At 30.6% G+C, this 21292-nt stretch overlaps 1 protein-coding gene across 3 annotated transcripts in view; it reads right to left on the minus strand.

Annotated features, from left to right (window-relative positions):
* Positions 1-2348: 2348 nt before the first annotated feature.
* The window catches only part of LOC118193486 (testis-expressed protein 264 homolog), a 29579-nt gene continuing 10635 nt past the window's right edge, over positions 2349-21292 (minus strand). For 2 of the 3 annotated variants that reach the window (XM_035364589.2, XM_035364587.2), the window contains exon 4: positions 16527-18829. In XM_035364589.2, the coding sequence (XP_035220480.1) occupies positions 18787-18829 (43 nt within the window). In that variant the 3' untranslated portion in view covers positions 16527-18786. The other variant, XR_015040137.1, reaches the window with a different exon arrangement.

Raw genomic sequence — 21292 nt, forward strand, 5'->3', positions numbered from 1 at the left:
TCGTTTTATAGAAGAATCGTATGGAATTGCGACACTAATGTGTATGATATACAAAAAAAATAAAGAAAAGCTGTTGAAATTTTACAAATCAGCAAACCTGGATGCTGTGTACATATACAATGAATGATATAATTAATTTATATATGTAATAATAATTTAATGCATATAATAAATTATTGCAATAATGTATATAATAATTTAATTAAATGTATCTAATACACCTTATTTATTTTGCACTTTGAGTCTGAATATTATGATTTATCTTTTCTGTCCTCAAATCCGCACAACCTCTCGTCCCAAACTTTGCGGATTTCTGGACTTCTACTGTAATACAATAAAATTTACCAAACAGTTACATAAACTGAAAGCCTCATTTAAACTGAACACAAAATATCTATTTTACTTAAGTTTGAAGTTTTCATTTCCTTAAAGTGTTCCTCAGTACATCATTCTTTTTGAGTATGGTAGTTTTTAAGAAAATTATTGCATGATGCTTTTATAACAAAATTTAGGATATCTTCCAAGGAGTGTCTTTTATTACACTGGTCCTAAGTTACGTATTCCCCGTCTATAAAAATTTGATATGTTAATGCACATGTAAGAGACTGCTAATCATGTACATTCAAGAAACTGTCTTCATATTCTTCAAATACTAAATTTTTAAGTATAGGTATACGACACTATGGTTATAACAATCCACCTCGGTCCATATTCAGGATGAAACAATAATCTTCATCCACTACCAGAGTTTTGCTTAAAACAAGGTTTTCCTGACAATACTCACATTTCAATCTCTAGAAACCTATATACGCAATACCCAGTGAGATAAGTTACGAGTGGCAGAACATTAATAGATTTTGAGTTATTCATAACGTACAGAAGATGCTGTTAAAATCCTTGTCAGTATGAATGAGGTCAGTATTATCTGCATCAAAACTTTTAATTTGAATTTTTCCAATTTTTTTTTTTAAATTCAAGAATTAAAGGTAAGAAATTTTGTATCTGCAGCTTGCCCTCAGATTCATATATCTGAGTTATTGTTACATTATACTGTGAACAAGATAATTTCATATATTGGCAAAATCTGTCCTTGAGAGCATCTGTCTGAATATTGCCTGGCAGAAAATACTTAAATTTGAACTTCTTTGCACAATACCTAGTCAATTTTAAGTATTTTCTGTCTGAAAATTGCCTGGCAAATAAATAGAAATGTCTGAATATTGCCTGGCATCTGTCTGAATATTGCCTGGCAGAAAATACTTAAATTTGAACTTCTTTGCACAATACCTAGTCAATCTGCTTTGCTTATGTGCGTGCTCATCATGGTTTCTACGGAAACGAAAGAGCTGATTTCTTAGCTAAAGATGCCTTAAATTTACCCATTGATATCAACATTAGCATTCCAAAGAGTTATTGGAAGTCCTTTCATTATAAAAAGCTTTTAGCTATGTGGAATGAGGAATACATTTCATCTTGTAATGCGGAAGTCACCAAAAAATTCCTTCCTTCTATTTACCATAGACTGAATTCCGAGTCTTTCCTCTCGTTAAATTTTAAAGTGTCTCAGTTTTTATCTGGTCACGGTAAATTTGCAAGTTATCTGTTTCGTTTTAATCTACGATCAAACAATTTATGTGAATGTTCAAAAAGAGTTCCTCAGGATGTGGAACATTTGATTTTCTCGTGCCCTACATTTGATGGCCCTAGATTATACTTACAGAACGATTTGAAAATGTTCGGAGTGACTTGGCCAGTAAACTTATCTGTTTTCGTGAAGTCCAGACTGCTGTTCTCTGTTTTTGTTCGCTTTATTTATGCATGTAATTTTTAATGTTTATTTATACATGTAACCTTTAATGTTCTAGTTAACTTACTTCTGTAAGCCCCGTGTTGTACATATGTGGTGCACAGGGAGTCTGTATGTTCTCAAAAAAAAAAAAAAAAAAAAAAAAAAAAAACAACCTAGTCAATTTAAGAAGATTATGGGTTGTATGAGAAATAGCAAAATTTGTTTTTCTGGTAAGTGCTCCCATTGTACAAATTTTATAACGCCACGTGTCAATGCAGACACGTGGCGTTATAAAACATTTTTCAGAAAAGGCATCTTCATCTGTGTCACTTAAAGTCATAGGCTGATGATACATATTTTTTAATCTAATACTTTTGATTGGTGTTTTTGACTTTTACAATACTATCAAATTATGTGCTTATTATTTCTGTGAAGCCTGCAGTATCAGGGTATAGCATGGAATATCATATTTCCATCCCTATTCCTGAAGTGCTTCAGAAACAAACTTATTAAATATTTTTTGGTCGCTCTAAATTTTAGGGATTAAGAGCTTTTAAAGTCAAGCTGTAATTGTATTTTATTAATGGTTCACAACTTTCTCGCTGATGCATTGGTTTTAAAGCAGAAAAAGATGCAGTTAGCATTTGCATATTTTAAATAAGAACAGGTTCATTTGAATCTGGGTCAAAATAACAAGCATTAAAGTCTGGATAATGAAAACATTGCAAAGCTTTTGTCTGGTTCAGTCCGTTATTTCAGACACTCTTTAAAATAAACTACAGTACAAAGTTTATAATACGGACGTCCATTATTCGGAATGATCTATAATTCGGACTTCAAAACCACAAACTTAAACATGCGCGTAAAGCCAGTAAAGCGTTTACCCAGGCGCGCTTCCAATAGTGAAGAAAGAAATGTTTGGTAAAGTTATCAAATAAATATTAAGTTTTTTTTTTGTAAATTTTGATACCCTTTAGATCATAATTGCTCTTTATTTCATAAATTATGGTTTCATATTTTTAACTGTATAATTTCTGCATGCCATCTTACCAGATTTAAAATGATGATCTATAATGTGGAAAAACCCCTAATCCAGAATCGCCGAAGTCCCGACGAGTCCGGATTAACGACTTTGTACTGTATAGATATTTTAGGTTGAGTGGTAAACTAAGAAATTGATTTTGAATTAATAGAACTGTTATCACTCACCACTGTATTAATCATAAAACCAATTTTCTCTAGCTTGAGAATTACTTTTTTTAGAGAACTACACAGTTCTTCAGCTGTTATTTTTGCAATTGGTAAAATATGAACAACATCTTTATAAAACAACACACAATTCTGAATCATAAGTACGTATGCTGTGGTAGCTGCGCGGACTCTGTCATGTGATGAACCATATATATTTCCTCCTTTGAATTAAAAAGGGCTTAATATGAATTTCATCCATAAAAAGTGCAACACAAGAGTCATTCTGGTGTAATAGTGCAAACTTTGACTCAACATGATAAAAAATTATTATCATGCTGTTCCATTTCTGGGTTTAGTTGAAACGAAGAACACAATCTTTGCATGGCACTTAGATGTGGGAAGATCATGTTTTCTGAAGACATTATAAAATGATATCCATGAGAGGATACTGAATAAACTTCACACTTTTTATTGCTTTGAAAAAGCTATTTGGTCATTTATGAACTGTACTGTTTGCAAGTTATCAACACTTGAATTAGTTTTTACTATATCATCTAGAAGTGTTTGTACCACATGTAGTTTTGAATTGTTTTTATGAGAAAAATTACAATAAATAGCATTTCTTTTCTCAATAATGGTTGTTATAGTATTAGTTACTTATGTTTTTAGGTGTGACAGTATTTTCTAACTCTGTTGCTTGAATGCCTTCAATGTTAAACATTTAAATCACGACCTTCAGTCACCACCATCGATGCCACAATACATGGTGCAGTTCGTAAAGTTACCAAAGAAAAAATGATAATGTCCAGTTTCTGAATGATAGACCACTGTTGGCAAACTAATTTAGCACAACTTTTCAGAGAGCTCAGGAAAATTAGAAAACGTTATTTTTTTTTATCATAGTCTTCTTTGAATTTTATGCTTTCAGTAACTGCACCTTCTAAAGCCTTGTTTTACAGCCAAAACTCTCTCTTTTCTCACAGCATTTTGGCAAATAAACAGCAGAATCAGGAAGTTTTGTAGGAACAGCACTCCATGATAAATGAGGATGCTGTAAAACCGCTGTCTCTCGTCGTACATTTCTGAGACTCTTTCGATGTCACATGCAGCAAAATGAAGCTCACAGACCTAATGAAATAAAAGAGACAGAGTCATCATAAATATTCTTTAAGGAACAAAAATCCCCTTTTATAATATTTCTAAAATGTTGGAATAAGTGTATTGTACAGCAGAAAATGTTAGCTTAATTGAAAATAAAAAATTTTCATTATTCAATAAGTTAAACAAATTCCTTCTTATAACAAGAAAACAACATACATTTAATTAAAAATTGAATGGTTTTGCCAGATTCTTTATTAATTTAAATTCAAAGCTAAATTTAGTGAACATATAGTTTTAAAATACTTAATATATATATATTCATATATATATTAAGTATATACTTAATGGAATATAATATAGTTAATATATATATTCAAGAATATATATATAGAGAGAGAGAATATAGTTCAAGAATATACTTAATGGAAATTTTCTTCTTTCATTTATATTTTTTAAATTATAAATATAATTTTGAATAATATGCTTCATAATGTTTTACAAATGATCTCCTTTAAATATTACTGAATTTGAGAACAGGCATCAATTGTTTATTTTTTATGTGAACTCATGAGCTCTCGGTAGGAACGTGAAATTTTAAATTATTTTGTACCTAAAATGCTACATTTTTATATAGATTATAATTAATATTGGAGTCCTCATATGTCACAGATTGAAAAAGCAAAAGATGTGACAGTTTATGTCATACTTAAATACACAAAACTATTCAGAACTTCTGTGGAAAAAAACTGATCTTTAAATAATTAGTTTTTGAAAAGAATAAAATGCACTGATATTAGAAGAAACTGAATTTCTTCCTAGCTTAATTTATAAGGCTAAAAACCTAACATATAGATGCAGGTAAAAACAAACTGTGCTTAAATTATGACAGGCAACATGTATTATGTTCAGTCTTCTATAGATTTTTTAGCCTTCTAGCAACACTTACTTTATTTCAAATGGCTTTATCACTGATAAAAATCACTTTTCCTTAGGTTTAATAATTCAAATATTGGATATTAATACCTATCAGACTGAAGAAACTAGATTAAATTTTAAATCATGAAATGGAATTTTTGGAAGAACAGCACATTTTGAGAAAATTACATCACTATGACAATTTGTGGAGGTTTTCAAATTTTAAAGACTTAAATACAATAAAATTTAGCAGAAATAATTTATTACCATTCCATTAAATATTACTCTAAATTACTATGGACCATTCTAAATATTTGAATTATACTTAAAAAATTTACAACACTTACAATGACAATACTTAAATTATTTACTGACTTAATTAACATTTTCAAAAATTAATAACTCAAAAGGATTAGAATCACAACCAGAATAATCATAAATTTTTTCATTACAAATTTATGTTTACCAGAAAGTATTTTATTATTCATTTGTGAAAGGTGACAAATGAAATTTTCAAATCATCTGACTTTTTACATATAAAAGCAATTTTACCTATATAAAAATATATAGCTAAAATAAATAAGCTATAACAATATATAGCTAAAATTGCTTTCTTTTCCCTCTCTTAATTTTTTAAAAATATTTCTTACCTACAACAACAACAAAAAAGTTGCATAAATATATTGATTGATATGGAATATATCAAAATATATAATAAGCAGATTGATATTTAGTATGATAAAACAATAATCAAGAAAATATATATTTCTTACCTTAGAAGTTTTTGTAGGCTGAAAGTTTTTTTCAATGGATTGCCATTATTCATTTTCTTTGGAGATCTGGATTCCTTATGAAATGAAAAACTGACATGTTTGGCTGTCCCTTATAGTCTCCTTTGCACCTAGGTCTACAACATCAAGCTCGCATAATGTGCGATTTAATAATGATAATAATAAAAAAAATTGGAAGAGGAAAACAGCATTTTCTACAGGAGATAAAAAATGTAGTAATGAACGATCAGTCACACCAACATTACAAAGAGCTCGTGAACATATCAGTCAAATGTCAAGGCTACAAGTTGCAAGAGGTCTCCTCATCATGACATAGTGAGGGGAGTGATATGGCCTTGTTAACCATCGGTGGTGTCAGGTGAGCGAGGCTGGTATAAATGAGAGGAATACGACGCAATTCCACCTGGCCTAAAAATAGACCTCATGACCTTGTTTGGATCAGAGCGAGGCTGGTATATAGTATGTCTACAACAGCTTGCCGCCTTCTTTCTCCCATTCATATTCTTTGATCGAACTGCTATAAGAATTCGTTTATGCTACAGACCACACCCAACATTAGAAACTGTAGCAGTTCTTATTGTTTGTTGACTTTGATACTCCTCATAGAAAGGGAAGTGGGGAGTTATTAACCAGCAAGGTTCATATTAGCAGTTTTTTGTTACTACGGCACGGGAACATACAAGACTTCATACTCTGTTGAGAGATATTCTTGTGCTAAGCAAACAGAGACGAGGTGACTGTGTAAAGTAAAATCTGGAAGTGCTCTTGACAGAACTTCAGTCGGCATTTTCAATAAATGATGCCATTACGAACTTGTGAATGTTTGGAATTCTTTTACGAATCAGACTCTTAGGAAAGGATGGTAGAATAATTTATTTTCAGTTAACTTTTATTCGGATTCACCTGATAAAAAATTGATGGTATTTAAACAGAAGATTAAGATCTAGCCTTAAAAAGCAGAAACAAAGCTGAAGATTCCACTTTTAGGCTTGCTATAGACACATAGGTTTGATTGTGACAAAAATTTTCCCATAACAGAAATGCTAACAGAAGGGGATTCAATTAAAAATGTATTGTTACAGCAAGAAACAAATTCTAATTCATCAGAATCTGAAGATGAAACAAAATATTTCTTGGGGTAATGCACAGAATAGTCTTTTGGCACTTTTTTGAAATTTTGTAAGAAACACTCTGAATACACCAAATAAGAACTTTTGCAGCTACATCTCCTTAGAAAGAGATTTATGGGGGGGGGGACCTTTATTGAAACACACATTTGCGATTTATTCAATCAAATGTGAACTGCATCAGAACAATGTTAATGTATTAAAGATTTAAGAATTCTGTTTATTCTGTAAAAATATAAAATTGAAGTACTTCTCAGTTTATTAAATTCATTTTGGTCAAAACACTTATTATTAGTTAAAAAATTTGGTATTTAACAAGCTTTCCCATCAATCATTTTTTACAAAGAGAAACTGTAGCCGAATAATGCAATTTAGTGGCAATAATGTGTAAGCGTAATGTCATAACACAATCACACGATCTTCACCTTAATTTTATGCAAACTAGATTAATTCTTGATAAGCCGGTTTAGTTTTTGTAAAGAAAATATCAGTTAACTGCTATTTATTGATTTTTCAAAACAGTTTGAAAAAATGGTTAAAGTTTGAGGTCTCTGTTCTACAGAACAGCACAGACCATACTGAAAGGTAGGGGTAATAATGAAAATTTGTTTCAATGACCACAACATGCTACTTTATTTGGAAACAAACAAACAATGGTGATGCAAAATTACGATGTGTGATTTAAGTTTTTTATACGATACATCCGTAACTTGATTCATATAGTTCTAATTAAATAGAACAATACATTTCCTTTAAGCTTCTATTGGAAGGACTAGCGCAAGTTTGGTGTCATCTCCGCCAATTTTCATAGTCCATGACATTTTATAATCAGATAGGATGTTTTTAGTTCATATGCTGAAGGCCTACAAAATATATAGTACTTTATGTATGAAATTACGCCCCCCCCCCAAATCTTACCAAATTTTAATTGTTTCATTTGATATTCAAGCTGATAACAAATAAGATGACAGTTTCTTTAATTTTAGACTTGAAATTTCTTTCTCCATTCACATGGCTTTTCTATCGCAAATTGCATTTTGTATACATTTAATGATATGGAATTTGACATTTCTGAAGTGTTCGGGACAGTCAAGCTTTTACTATACTACTAAATATAAACACACAGTGAGTTAAAGTATAAATATGACTTAGCACCAAAAAAAAATAGGAACAAAACTTTATTTAGCATTAAACCGACATCATAACTAAGGACACAATGAAAATTAAATTCTACAACAAAATAAGCTTAAAAAGTACTTACATTTCTCGTAATCAGTAAAGAAATACATTTTAAAATTATGTCATCATCTATACTTAGCATCAACACATAACAAATAATTAGCAAAGTATCACAATTAAGTTTTCTTCTCTTTAAGTTAATAAGTACAAACTCACAGCTTTTTAATTTAAACAGCAACAAATGATACAATATTTGACATTGAAATGATGCAACAGAAAAATTAATAGAAGATTTTTTTTAAACTAAGTTGTTTGTAGAATTACGAAAGAAACAAAGAAACCAACCATACTTCACTGTATTCTATATTAACATGAATATATTTTTAAAAACGTTTTCATAAAAGAATTCAGTCATTAGTTTTTATCAGGATAACTATGCAGATAAGAAGTTAAAAATACCAAATAAATAGACTACTTCTATTACATAAAGTAATGAAGAACCTGTAAATAGGGTTGTTTGTTCTTCACATTCTGGAAAAGCAGCACCATCTAGAACCACCAAATTTTGAATACACAGTTCTCCACGCAAACCTGAGCACCTCAAAGATAAAATTTTTTAAAATTATTTCACTGTGTTCTTTAATCTGGTTGATTAAAACACACTTAATTCATGATATAGCTATTTAATAATTTTTATAGATTTTTTTCAGGAGGAGAGTAATTTATCAAAGATTTATCTAATGATAAATGGTACACAATTGAAAAAGAAACCTTTTAAAAAAATTTATAGCCTTTTGAACTTTTTTTAAAATAAAAAGCAGTCTTCTTTCACGGTATTATATTGTAATCTGAAGACTTAGATGCGATTGCCTTGCTCAACTGGACTTTTACTAAAGAATTATGAATCTGATTTTGGGTTTGATATACTATATTCGTAGAAAAGTATTCAAGGTTACAAAGTGAGAATGTCATTTTGGAATTGTAATGAAGAAAATACAACTTGAGACATTTTGGGGAACTTTATGCGACTTGAGGGAAAACTCGTACTTGGGGTATTAAACTTGTTTCTTGACTCTTTACCAGTTCTTTGAGAAAGATTCACTTGGCTTTTTTGCATAAGTAGAAAGAAAAAAGTATTTTACAAAAGAAATAATGATAGCAATAGGATGATCACTGTGTCTCCTAATATCAAGTGCTTCAAACAAACAAAAAAAAAAAAAAAAAAAAAAAAAAAAAAAAAAAAAAAGCAAATAAAATGAAACAGCTTAAGCTAATATCAGTACTGGCAATATACAGTGGAAATATAATAGTTAACAAATATCATATAAAAATAGTTGAGAAGGTCTGAAGAAAAGAAGTAGGCTCAGCCGTTTTTCATATCTGATATTTAATTGTTAAACAATAAGATGCTTTAAGCACTGATAAATAAAATGCTTTAAAACAGTTTTCTTCATTCCAGACCTTTTTGAAACATAAGTAAAAGTAGTTGTCATATTACAGAAACTGTACAATGAGAACTACAGTATTCACTACAATACAATGGGTAGTTCCTGTCACATCTAAAGTCTAGAATCAGACTGGAATGATTCCTTAATTTAGTGGAATAAAAAATGCAATACCCTTGATTTATTATTAAAATCATTATATATTTTTAAGAAATTACTCTACCTAGACCCAATGAAATTACATTAAGCGGATTTATTAAAATTATTATACATTTTCTCTTATTTACAATAGCTATTTTAGGTGGTTAGTAAATCAAAAGACAGTAACAGAAACAATTACAATGGTGCCTAATGAGTGTCTTGCAAGCATAAATATGCTGCATATAATGAAACCGGTCTTGCATTACAAATCACGAATGTCATATGTGAATTTTATCACAAAATATATGTGGAGCTAAATTTATTTTATTTTCTCTTTTTGTAGCATTTTATATAAAATATGCATCTGTTCAAAAACAAAGATAATCAGCAGAGAAGAGGGTCAAGTAAATGCATTTTTTAATATTATTTTACAAATGAAGAATTGAAAGTCCTCCTTGACCATAATGAATTCCAGATGGAGGTTTCTTCTGGTGAGAAGGGGAAGAATGCAAAAATTTGATACCTACTGCAAATTTAGGTTAAAATAACATGCGAAAGAATGACTAATTTAGAAGTCAAACAACAAAAATCAGCATTATATTTGTAAATTTTTTAGGACTAATTTCGATAGTTTTACTGAACCATCTTCCTCAGCCGTCAAAGTGCAAATGAATGAGATAAAATATGGTAATAAGAATTTTCTAAAGAAATGAAAATAGGTCCAGGACACAACCAAACAGGTGATATCTTATTTAAGCTGAGATAAACATAGTGATTCATATGTTCAATGACAATGACTTGTACTATTCTATTTTAGGAGACTATAACCACTATGGAGAAAAAGGCGAAGCAAACTACTTAAGAAAATTTTTTGATGTCTGAATTCTCTGTCGAGTGGAAGGGGGGAAGAAGATATGTAAGAAAATCAGGAAGAGTTCAATCTTCAACATCCATTAAGAAAATTTAGATTAAATTGAATTGAAAAGACTAATAGATTTCATACACACATTGCATATGAAAATATATTTCATAATTAAAATAGTAAATTCCTAATATTTTAAAATCTACAGTAAACTATGCGAAAAACAACCTTGCATAATGAATTTCATCTTGGAACAGACTGCATGAGAGGCACCATAGTAAACAGAACATATTAATTAAAAAGGGTACTCGCAATAACATTTCTAAAGCTATAAAAATTTCCCACTCGCACTATCACTGAGAATGCAGCAACATAAAATATGAAATTATCTTACTGAAATTAATTGATGCTTAGAAACAGTATTATAATTTTCAAAACGCTATTTTAACTTCAACATATTTCAGTATTTGACTCTTACAAGATAAAAGTAGTAACATTAAATTTCTTTACATTTTTTCCATTAAAAAATGTGAAAAATATTAAATTAAAGAAATATGTCCATACAGAGATGATTTTAAATATAAAATAAGCCAGAAATATTCAGACTGCTACAATCATCTGCTTTAAAATATTTGTAAAACAATCTAAATATAAATATTTGAGATTTTTCAAGAGAAAGAGTGCTTTCATTTTTATATATCAAGAAATAATAATCTAAGAAAACAAAATAATGCAACAAATCAACACATCTTATAGAAAACGACTTATTAAAATACACTTTTCATACACAATAAGTTTCAAAATTTATCTAGTTCTTTAATCTATAAGAATGAACTGATACACCTTTTAATACAAACATGAATATGTAAAAATATTTTAGCATTTAAAAAATTCATTATAGTGTTAATATTTCATTTTCTGTACATACACATTTAGTACTGAATATATTTTATGCTGCAATGTGTACACAGTTCCATTTTACAACCAAACATTAAAACACACAACCGTTCTTAAGGAAGACTAGAAAGGAAGACTATGAACTGTAGAATTTTAAATAGGCATTACAAACATTTTAACCTATTGCATTAAAACTTACAGGAACTAAATGCACACAATTACTATTTTATTAATTTCAAAGAAAATAACTGTTTTTAATAATATAGCTCTGCACTTTCACATATTGAATCCCATGATTAAAATATTCCAATGTTGTATTTTAATTTTCATTAATACAAACATTCAGACAGTAGGAATATTCAAGTTTAGCATTTGCGATACAAATCTTTTCTAATATAAATCACAATGCCAAGTAATAAGTTCCAAGAAATACTTGGAATAAAAAAACTGAACATAGTAACATTAACACTTTGTAGAGCTCTACTTTCTTAATTAATAATTAAAGAATATGTTACACATGAAACAACTAATTTATCAACACATTAGCTACAATTTAATAACTGAAAAATAGTATTTTTTAAAAAACTACTAGTATATGTCATCTAAGGTTGAATCAAGAAATACTGAGTTCTACATTATAAGTTCTGCACCCTACAACTGTACTGCAATAATAACAACAATGATAACAGTAATAAATAAGTACTCACAGATTAGTGATGTAAATCATCTTCCCAAATTAGCACACATTTACTTAATTAGTAAAAATTTTTTGACATTTAATGACCACAAAATTTAATTTTATCCAAATCTCTCTATATATTTTTGCTTAATGCTTATTAAACTGAGAGAATGTTTGTACTGGATCATCCAAAATAGTTTGCGATTTTTTATGAATGAAACAGCACAAAAACATAAGAAACTTTCAATGAATCACGTAAGCAGCATTTTATTTAATGACTTTTTGCCATCTCTCAGGCAGTTAGAAAATTCGTTTTCAAAAAAGTCATTCAGTTTATATTAAAAGAAATTATTCACATATTGTTTGATAGTCTCCAAAGTGAACACCAGGTCATTCAGAAAATTTTAAAGTGACCCACCCGAAGGGAAGAAAATCTACAAGGGCGAGGCCTAGTGTAGTGGTCTCAAACTAGCAGTTCATGCACCAAATACACCCCGCAAAGCAATTTTATGCAGTAAGCAGATATATTTACTGTTAATTAATTAGCATTATTATAACATGCACTTGAAGAAAGGTTTATGATTTGAATGATTTGCTGTTCAATTTGACATTTTTTTCATTAACCTTGAAAATAAAAGTTATTAATGTTCCAGGAAATCTTCAAATATAGTTAATTAATTTACAATATTACATAACTGTTATTCAAAGATCTGAAGATACATATTTGATTGACTTTTTGTATACTCATAAAAAGATAAACACCATTAGTTATGAAATTTTAATGCATTTTGTAATCTGTATATATGTGAACAGTTTTTCCTGCAGTTAAAAATTGTAAGTCTAAAATAAGAACAATATTGACCAACAAGCATACAATAAAATAGTTTCTGGTAATTTTTCTCCAAGGTTTTATCAAACGCTATCATGGGAATCAAGGAACTTTATAAAAATTGAAATGCCATGTGCTGTTAGTAAGAATTAAAATTTACAAGTATTTACAAACAAATATGTGCATTTCTTTTGTATGTATCAAAGAAAAATTTAATAAATAAAAGAAGCAAAATACGTTATCATTATTCTAGAATTTTGTCACACTTGAAAAGTTTTCACAATTTGTTTATTTTTAGGTTAAGTAAATTATTTGGATGGTTTATTCAACACATTATAATTGCTTAAAATAAACGTCAAACTGAAAATTTAATATTTAGCTGTCAATACATTTGAATTACAAAGTGTGATTTACAATAAGATTACAATCTTTTGAGTCATTATTATTACTGTTTGATAAATACCGTATTTATGCAAATCTAATGCACATCGTTTTTGGCCAAATGTAGTACTCAAAATTGGGGTGCGTATTAGATTCGAGTGCAAAGTTCGCCGATGACGTCAACCAAATTTAAATCGTAACAATGGATTACTGTATTTCTCGATTACATTTACTGTTACATTTATCGTGCCAAATATATGTACTTGGCTATGCAATGTATCCCGATCCAGTTGTTAGTCTTCTGAATTAAGTCGAATTCTGAATGCTTTACGCATTTCCCATGTATCAGTCACACACTGATGTCACTTCCAGTCACACACTGATGGCTATTGTATTCTTTTATTTTTATTTCTTTTGGTATATCCTCTGTGTATTGCTGTAATCATTTACATTCATTGTCACTATGTTCTCTGTTTTTATGTTATATTGTCATTAAGTCTAATTCTACTGTCTATATTTTACTCATTGTATATTATTGGGCTGCCCAACATCAGACTGTACTTTAGCCTATGTATATTCTATATTTGTGTGTATTACACCTTTGTAAAATTTTTGCTTATTGTCAAAACTCGCCCTTGTTTGGCCCTGTATGCTTTTGTTATTTTATTTAATAAATGTGGGGCCTGGGTGGTTGTTGGGACTGTCTTTCGTGGGCATTTGGTCTGTTGGACTGCCCCAGGTTTAAATTTGGCTCTGGGTTTGGACGCCCGGTGCGTGGCGTCTTATGATTCCGCTTTAGGCTCTATATATAGGTGGACGTGGTGCTATACCGATTAACCTTTTGGTAAAGGGACAGTGCCCACGTCCTCCGTTGCTTATCGCTTATTGCATAGAGGATACAAACTGCAGAGTACGTAGTCACGAAATGGAGGGCAAGCAGAGAAGAATGTCATATGACGCTACTTTCAAACGTAAAGTAATTCTTTATCCTGAAAGAAATGGCAATAGAAAGGCTGGGAGAGGGTTAAACGTAGCTGAGAGCAATATTCGCTTGTGACGGCAACAGAAATTGGCACTGTTTGCAACTAAAACTAGTAGAAATTCACTGGCCCTCGCTAAGGAAGACACCCTAAAATTGAAGAAAATGTTTTGGAATTCGTACGTGAAAGGAGGAAGAATGGACAACCTGTGACTAGTGACACTATAAGAAATAAAGCAAAAGAGGAGGCTGAAGTTCTTGGAATACCGAAACCAGAGTTTAAAGCTAGCCGTGGATGGGTGGATCGGTTTATGAAGCGGATGGGCTTATCTCTAAGACGCCGTACAACAATATGCCAAAAGCTTCCTGCAGATTTTGAGGGAAAACTACTAACATTTTAGCGGTATGTCATCACACTTCGGAAGGAAAAGAATTTTTCAATGGGACAAATTGGCAACGCTGACGAGACGCCAATTTGGTTTGATATGCCTCGTAACTACACCATTACGGAGAAGGGGACTAAAAACGTTATCATCAAAATAGTGAATAAAGACGTTTACTATTAATCACTGATTGTAGAAACTGTTAGCTAGATAGAAATGTTACGATTTATTTCATGTTCATACTTTACGATATGTACCGCATATACGGTAGTGGTAATTAACAATGATTGTTTCACGTAACAATAGCCCACTAATAGGTTAATTCTATGTTCTGCTATTTATGCATAAATCCATTGTTGTATAAAATATGGTATCTAAATTTAAATAAAATTATCATACCATTGATTGATAGTTTATATACAAATCCACTGTTGTATAAAATAAGATTCAATAAATTCCTCATACCATTGATGCGCATTACATTCGCCGACAAAATTTTTTTTTATTATTTAAAGTTTTAAAATGGGGATGCGCATTAGATTTGCATAAATACGGTATTCAGCTAGTAAAATTTTTAATTTAATTATGTTAAAAACTTTTTTGTCTACCAAAAACTTATCATTTTTGTTAAAAAAAATTAAATTGTGAATTTGGCAAGCAGACTGAGTCCAAGACCACTGGTCTAATGATGTGCGAAGGGATACTAAACACCGTAACCATATTCAAAAGGTTTTAGTCTGACATTCATTGAAATGTGAGGTTAAGCATTGTCATAATGGAAGATAACACCTCACAGGTCAGTTCTTGGGTACTACTTTGCTTCCATTTCTGCTTTCAAAACTGCCATTTAAGAACAGTATTTTTCCAAATTTATAATCTGATTTAGTGGTAATAGTTCTTTTGTAATCCCATGCCACAAAGCATTACTTTTTAAGTTTCTCTTTCGGTATTACTAAAAGAGGTTCTTTTGGCTTACCCCACAATATTTTTCTTGTAACACTACTTTATGATATCCATTTCTCATTTTCAGTAACGAGCTGTTTCAAAAGAGGAGTTTCTTTACTTTTTCAGCACAGAATCACATACCGAATTTGAGCAAGCTCTGTTTGTTTTATTGTTTTAACAGAGCTCATATTTTGCTCTATTAAAAGTTAATGGGGTACCGATATATGCAACTGACTGCATATCCGATCATTTCCAAATGATCAAATACTGCATTTTTTTGGAAAATTAATTCTGTTTGATAGTTTATGAATTGGACAACTTGTATTTCCAGTAATAGCTTATTTTTATAGGCCCTTGTTTACACAGAATGGTTGTCCAGAGTGGGAATCATCTTCGAGGCTGAGGTTAAAGCACAAATATATTTTTTCTTATACAGCACAAATTTCATGAGAAACCTGACTATCACATTTCCTTTTTCAAAATAAAAGAGTGTAAAATGATAAAAATGAACTTTTGGGATCTCCATTCTTAGTACTACACTGAAACTGATTATACTACCACACGTTAGAATCATGCAGTGTGCTAGTAGAAAAGACAGTATTTAAACATCTGAGATCACTCCATATGAATAATAAACAAAATAATTACAAGAAAATATGCTTTGTGTTTCGAAAAACTGCGGAACTTTTGGAATGATCCAATAAAAATATTTTTTGAACTTATCTAAGTATTAGTTTTATAAAATTTTATTCAAATATACATTTAAAGTAGTAAATTTCTCCTTACTTGCAGGGAAGAGATACAATACAAAGTCTGAGATCTGGAATAATTGGAACATTAGTGAGTCTGGAAATTTCTGGATTTTAGGTCACCAGCTTAAATCTAGTAAGAAGACATGCAGCAAGTATAATATTAAAAATATGAAATAATGAAGCATTTGTAAACTTAAAGAAATCATAATTTAGAAAAAAAGCTCAATATTTATTTCTTTCATTATACATTTCTTTCAATACAAGTTCCATTCCGTACCTAATTATAAGCGCTATTGTGGCAGCGTGATCAAGAAGAAAACGATTTAAGTTGTCATCGAAATCATAAGCGATTTTAATTTTAAATTTTGGATTCTAACAATTTGAAAGAATAGAGTTGAAAAGTGTAGTGAGTGTTTTCAAAATGAAAGTAAATAAAGTGATTTTAAAATACAGTCCACTGAAATTTTTGTAACATGTGTCTATAATAATCAACAAGTTCTTTAAACCGTTTTGATTGTTGTGCTAATACTTTAATTTTATAGACAGACATAAATTTCTTGTTCAGTTACAAAGTTCTACTGTTCAAATGCTATAATTGCAATGTTGTGAATTCTCAATAAACTGTCAGTTGAAATCTTTTCATTCTCAAAAACTTCTCCATCACTTTTCCCCTATCTGTTGCAATATTTTTTGGATCAAAAATCCTACAACTGATTTCACTATTTATTACTTCACCTTTTACTTATGATATCTAAAAACTTTCATATTCACAGCTATCATCACCATACTATCATGAAATATAGTAATTGGCCATAAATTATGCCAAGATTTTGTAAAATATCTACAGATATGCTCTCCCATAATCTTTCACACATAGCAGAATTTATGTTAAAATATTAAAACAATTCTTGAATATCTGACTGCTGTTCAGAAAATTTAGCACATATTTCAAAAAGGTTATTCTATATCTGCTCTGCAGCACATATAGCACTTCGATAGCTGTACAATTTGAAGCAAAGAATAAGATGGAAATGTCATCTGCATAATAAAGCATTCTTATACCATCTGGACACTTTCTTTAACAGTCCATACATTATGGAGTTCCAAAGTAGCAGAGCAGAAATCTGTGGGTATTCTTTGCAAACCATTCTTTCAATACAAATATCCTAACTTGCAAATTTAATAACCTTTTATTAAAATAACTAAGAAAGATTCTGCAGATATTTTTGGGGATATCAGAATTTCATCAGATGGAGAACAAAGACTCTCATCTATTAGGTATCAAAGGCTCCTGAGACATTGAAGGAGCTACATGGAACTTCTGCGAGCTAATAATAATAACTAGATCATAAGCAGCCTTTTCCACAGAGCGGCCTAGTGTAAACTCATACTGTTTTGATGATGCAAAACTATTCTAAAAAAAATAATACAATCTATTTGAAAGTAACTTATCTAAAACTTTAGAATATATGTCTGGCTGCCCCATTAGACTTAAATTAACAAAACTCTAGAAATTTCCGCACTTTAGGAAAAAAACATAAGTCAAGACATTCATAATATATGTATATTATAGCTTAGAGTATACATTTTGCTTAGAGTATACATTGTTTTTACAACAAAAGAGAGATCACTTTAATTGGTGCAGAGAACATCAAAACTGGAGTGCACACAAATAGTCCCATGTCCACTTTACTGATGAGCCAAAGTTTAGAATATCTGATTTTACATGTGTTTACATCTAGAAGATACAATCTATTTGAAAGTAACTTATCTAAAACTTTAGAATATATGTCTGGCTGCCCCATTAGACTTAAATTAACAAAACTCTAGAAATTTCCGCACTTTAGGAAAAAAACATAAGTCAAGACATTCATAATTTATGTATATTATAGCTTAGAGTATACATTTTGCTGTTTTTACAACAAAAGAGAGATCACTTTAATTGGTGCAGAGAACATCAAAACTGGAGTGCACACAAATAGTCCCATGTCCACATTACTGATGAGCCAAAGTTTAGAATATCTGATTTTACATATGTTTACATCTAGAAGAAATTAGGAACGTGAAATTTTCCTTTGAATGTTATGGGAAGTGACCATTTTGGTAATGAAGGTGTGATGGTCCTCAGCCTGAAAACATGCTGTGATATGTGAGTAGAAGTCAGAGGTGATCACATTAAACATTAAATTTATTAGCCCTAATTTTTTCCGACTTATGCTTTCTTCTTTTTGCTTCTCAACTCTCCTTATAACACATTATCACCATTTTTATAGTTTGATGCTACAGTTTTATATCAAATGCAAAGTTTTAAAATTTTTTCCTTTGTATTTATGCACTATGATGTTATGTAGCATTCCACACAAATTTATACAGTTCACAGTTTCTGAGAAATCCATGATGTTATGCAAGTAAAGATAATTTTGGACATGAGTGTATTAATAGCCTGCAAAAAATAATAAGTAGAATCAAAATTATTCAAATAAGTTAAGAAACAACAGAGTTTAATATGTTTACCAAATTTAAGTTCCTCACAATAGAATTCCTTTTTTTTTTCCACTACCATGTCAATAAAAGAAAACAACTATCAGCAACATCCCACTAAAAATACATAGGCCTTCACTTATTGTCACAAGTCAGATAGAAAAATACTAACTCCCCCCCCCTGTTCAAAGACATGATTGATGCCAATATGAATCAACATATAATTATTGCCCACTGTGTGATTCCCAGCTAGTAGGTGTTTGAAATGAAATACAGAAGGTTTAGTTAGTTACATGCAAAACAAAAAAAGTTTTTTACACCACACCTGCTTTTACGGTTTCTAAATCCTGAAAGAAGAAGAAGGAAAAAAACATGTGATCTAGAGGTCTAGATACTAGATTATTTCATATTGCAGACTCTGTACTGTATGAAATTGCATCAAACACAAAATTGAAACATCATAAAGCTGAACACACTGAAAAAGCAATTCATTGAATAAATATGGATCTTATTTATATGAATGATAATTTTTGCAAAGCTTATATTCAGTGGTTATTGACAAAAATAATCAATATATTTGCATCAAAACATCTGTTTCTAGTTTTGTACTTCCTGTTGAATACACAGCATACAAGACACATCTTGTACATGCTGAGTACAATATAATAGCCCAGATTATTTTTTAACCGCTTGCCTGATTATCCCGAGTTATCTCGGGTTCGTATATATTGCAGTTAATTATTATCCCGAGAAAACTCGGGCAAAGCAGAATTTGTTAGTACGATTTCTTTTATCATGATTTTACTCGGTCTGGAGGAAATATTCAGCTTTGATTGGCAGTTTGCCAAATCTTCCTGGTTGCGCGATTCTTTTGGAGGGACTGGTCGCGTGTTTCCCTATTGTATAGTATACGTTGGCTTGTGGATTAGTAATATATAAAGAAGGATGCATGCGTTGGGGGAAAAAAATAAAATAATGTCGATGATGCAAGATAGCAAAAGCGATGATTTTTCAGATAGCGATTATGAAGAGGTGGGGGGGGGGAGGAAAAAATCAAATCCAACGAGACAGTGCACACTCTGTGCTCCTGTGAAAGAGATTCCAGCGGTAAGCCAGTAAGAAAAGAGACCAGATACCAGTGTAGAATGTCAGGTATCACTCTGTGCTGTCCCTTGTTTCAAAAACAATCATACAAAGATTAATATTTAACTATTTTCGTTTGCCCGAGATAACTCGGGATAGTAAACTAATATTAAAAATAAATGCTTTTACACCTTCAAAAAATTAAAAATTCAACTTAAAACCTACATATTTTGATTTGTTTCGTTTTGTTGTATTTAATAATAAAATAAAAAAATGTGATGATTTTTTGCAATTTTTTTCAAAAAATTTTGTAAAGGAAGCGGTTAAATGCATTTAAAAGGACATTTTAATAAAATAATTTTTAATATTACAAATTAACATTAACAATTATTTAAGGCTTAAAAGTACTTTTGAAGACTAGATTATTGGGAATTAACTAGTAAAAAAATGTGGCACGTTCACCTAAACAATTATACGAGGGTCACTCTGAAATTTTTTAGGTACAGCCAATTGGTACAAGTTAAACTTAATAAACTGTAGGAGAGTTCAAAATAGTTCCCTCCATTATAAATGCACTTTCCAGGATAAATTCTCTCAATAAATGTTTCAAGATATCTATTTCTTGGAAGCTATGAAAAATATGCTTTTATAGCCTCATCAATCTCATCTTCAAAATGAAAACTATGGCTATGCAAATTTTATTTTAAATTAAAAATAGCCAAAAGTCATACATAGCAAGATCAGGTTATAAGGTATTTCTCCCACTTCCCTAGTGAGCCTTTGTAGTGTAGTGGTTCTGCACACTGAGCCGGTATTTTAGAGGTCCGTGGTTCGATTCTCGGTGAAGGCGGTTGCATATTTTTCCTCCTTTCCGCTTCCAATTAACCTAATGTCTCTACAAGTGATGCTCGAACTAAAAGGGTTGTGGATGATGATTCTCCGCACCCAGGATTTGGTGACTAGGTCTCCTAAAACCCTAGTCGCCCTTTAAAAAGGGGAGTATATAAGGTATTTCTCCCACTTTCCTAGCGAGCCTTCGTGGTGTAGTGGTTCTGCACACTGAGCTGGTATTTCAGAGGTCCGTGGTTCGATTCCCAGCGAAGGCAGTTGCTAATTTTTCATCTTTTCTGTCTCTAAAAAAATCCTAATGACTCTACAAGGTGAATAAAGTGTATATTATATTACTTTGCTCAGGAAATTCAGTTGTCAATCTTGTTGAATGAGAAGATCGTGGAAGTCCCTTAATTTTCGCTTACTGAATTTCGGAAGATACTTGGTGACAGTTAGCTGCAACTGTTTCCTGTCCTTCTAACTTTATGGCTTTAACCAACCACGTACTTCT

The sequence above is a fragment of the Stegodyphus dumicola genome, chromosome 3 (genome assembly GCF_044657685.1).
Source record: "Stegodyphus dumicola isolate Sdum_Otavi_A_Nest chromosome 3, ASM4465768v1".
Classification (NCBI taxonomy): domain Eukaryota; kingdom Metazoa; phylum Arthropoda; class Arachnida; order Araneae; family Eresidae; genus Stegodyphus; species Stegodyphus dumicola.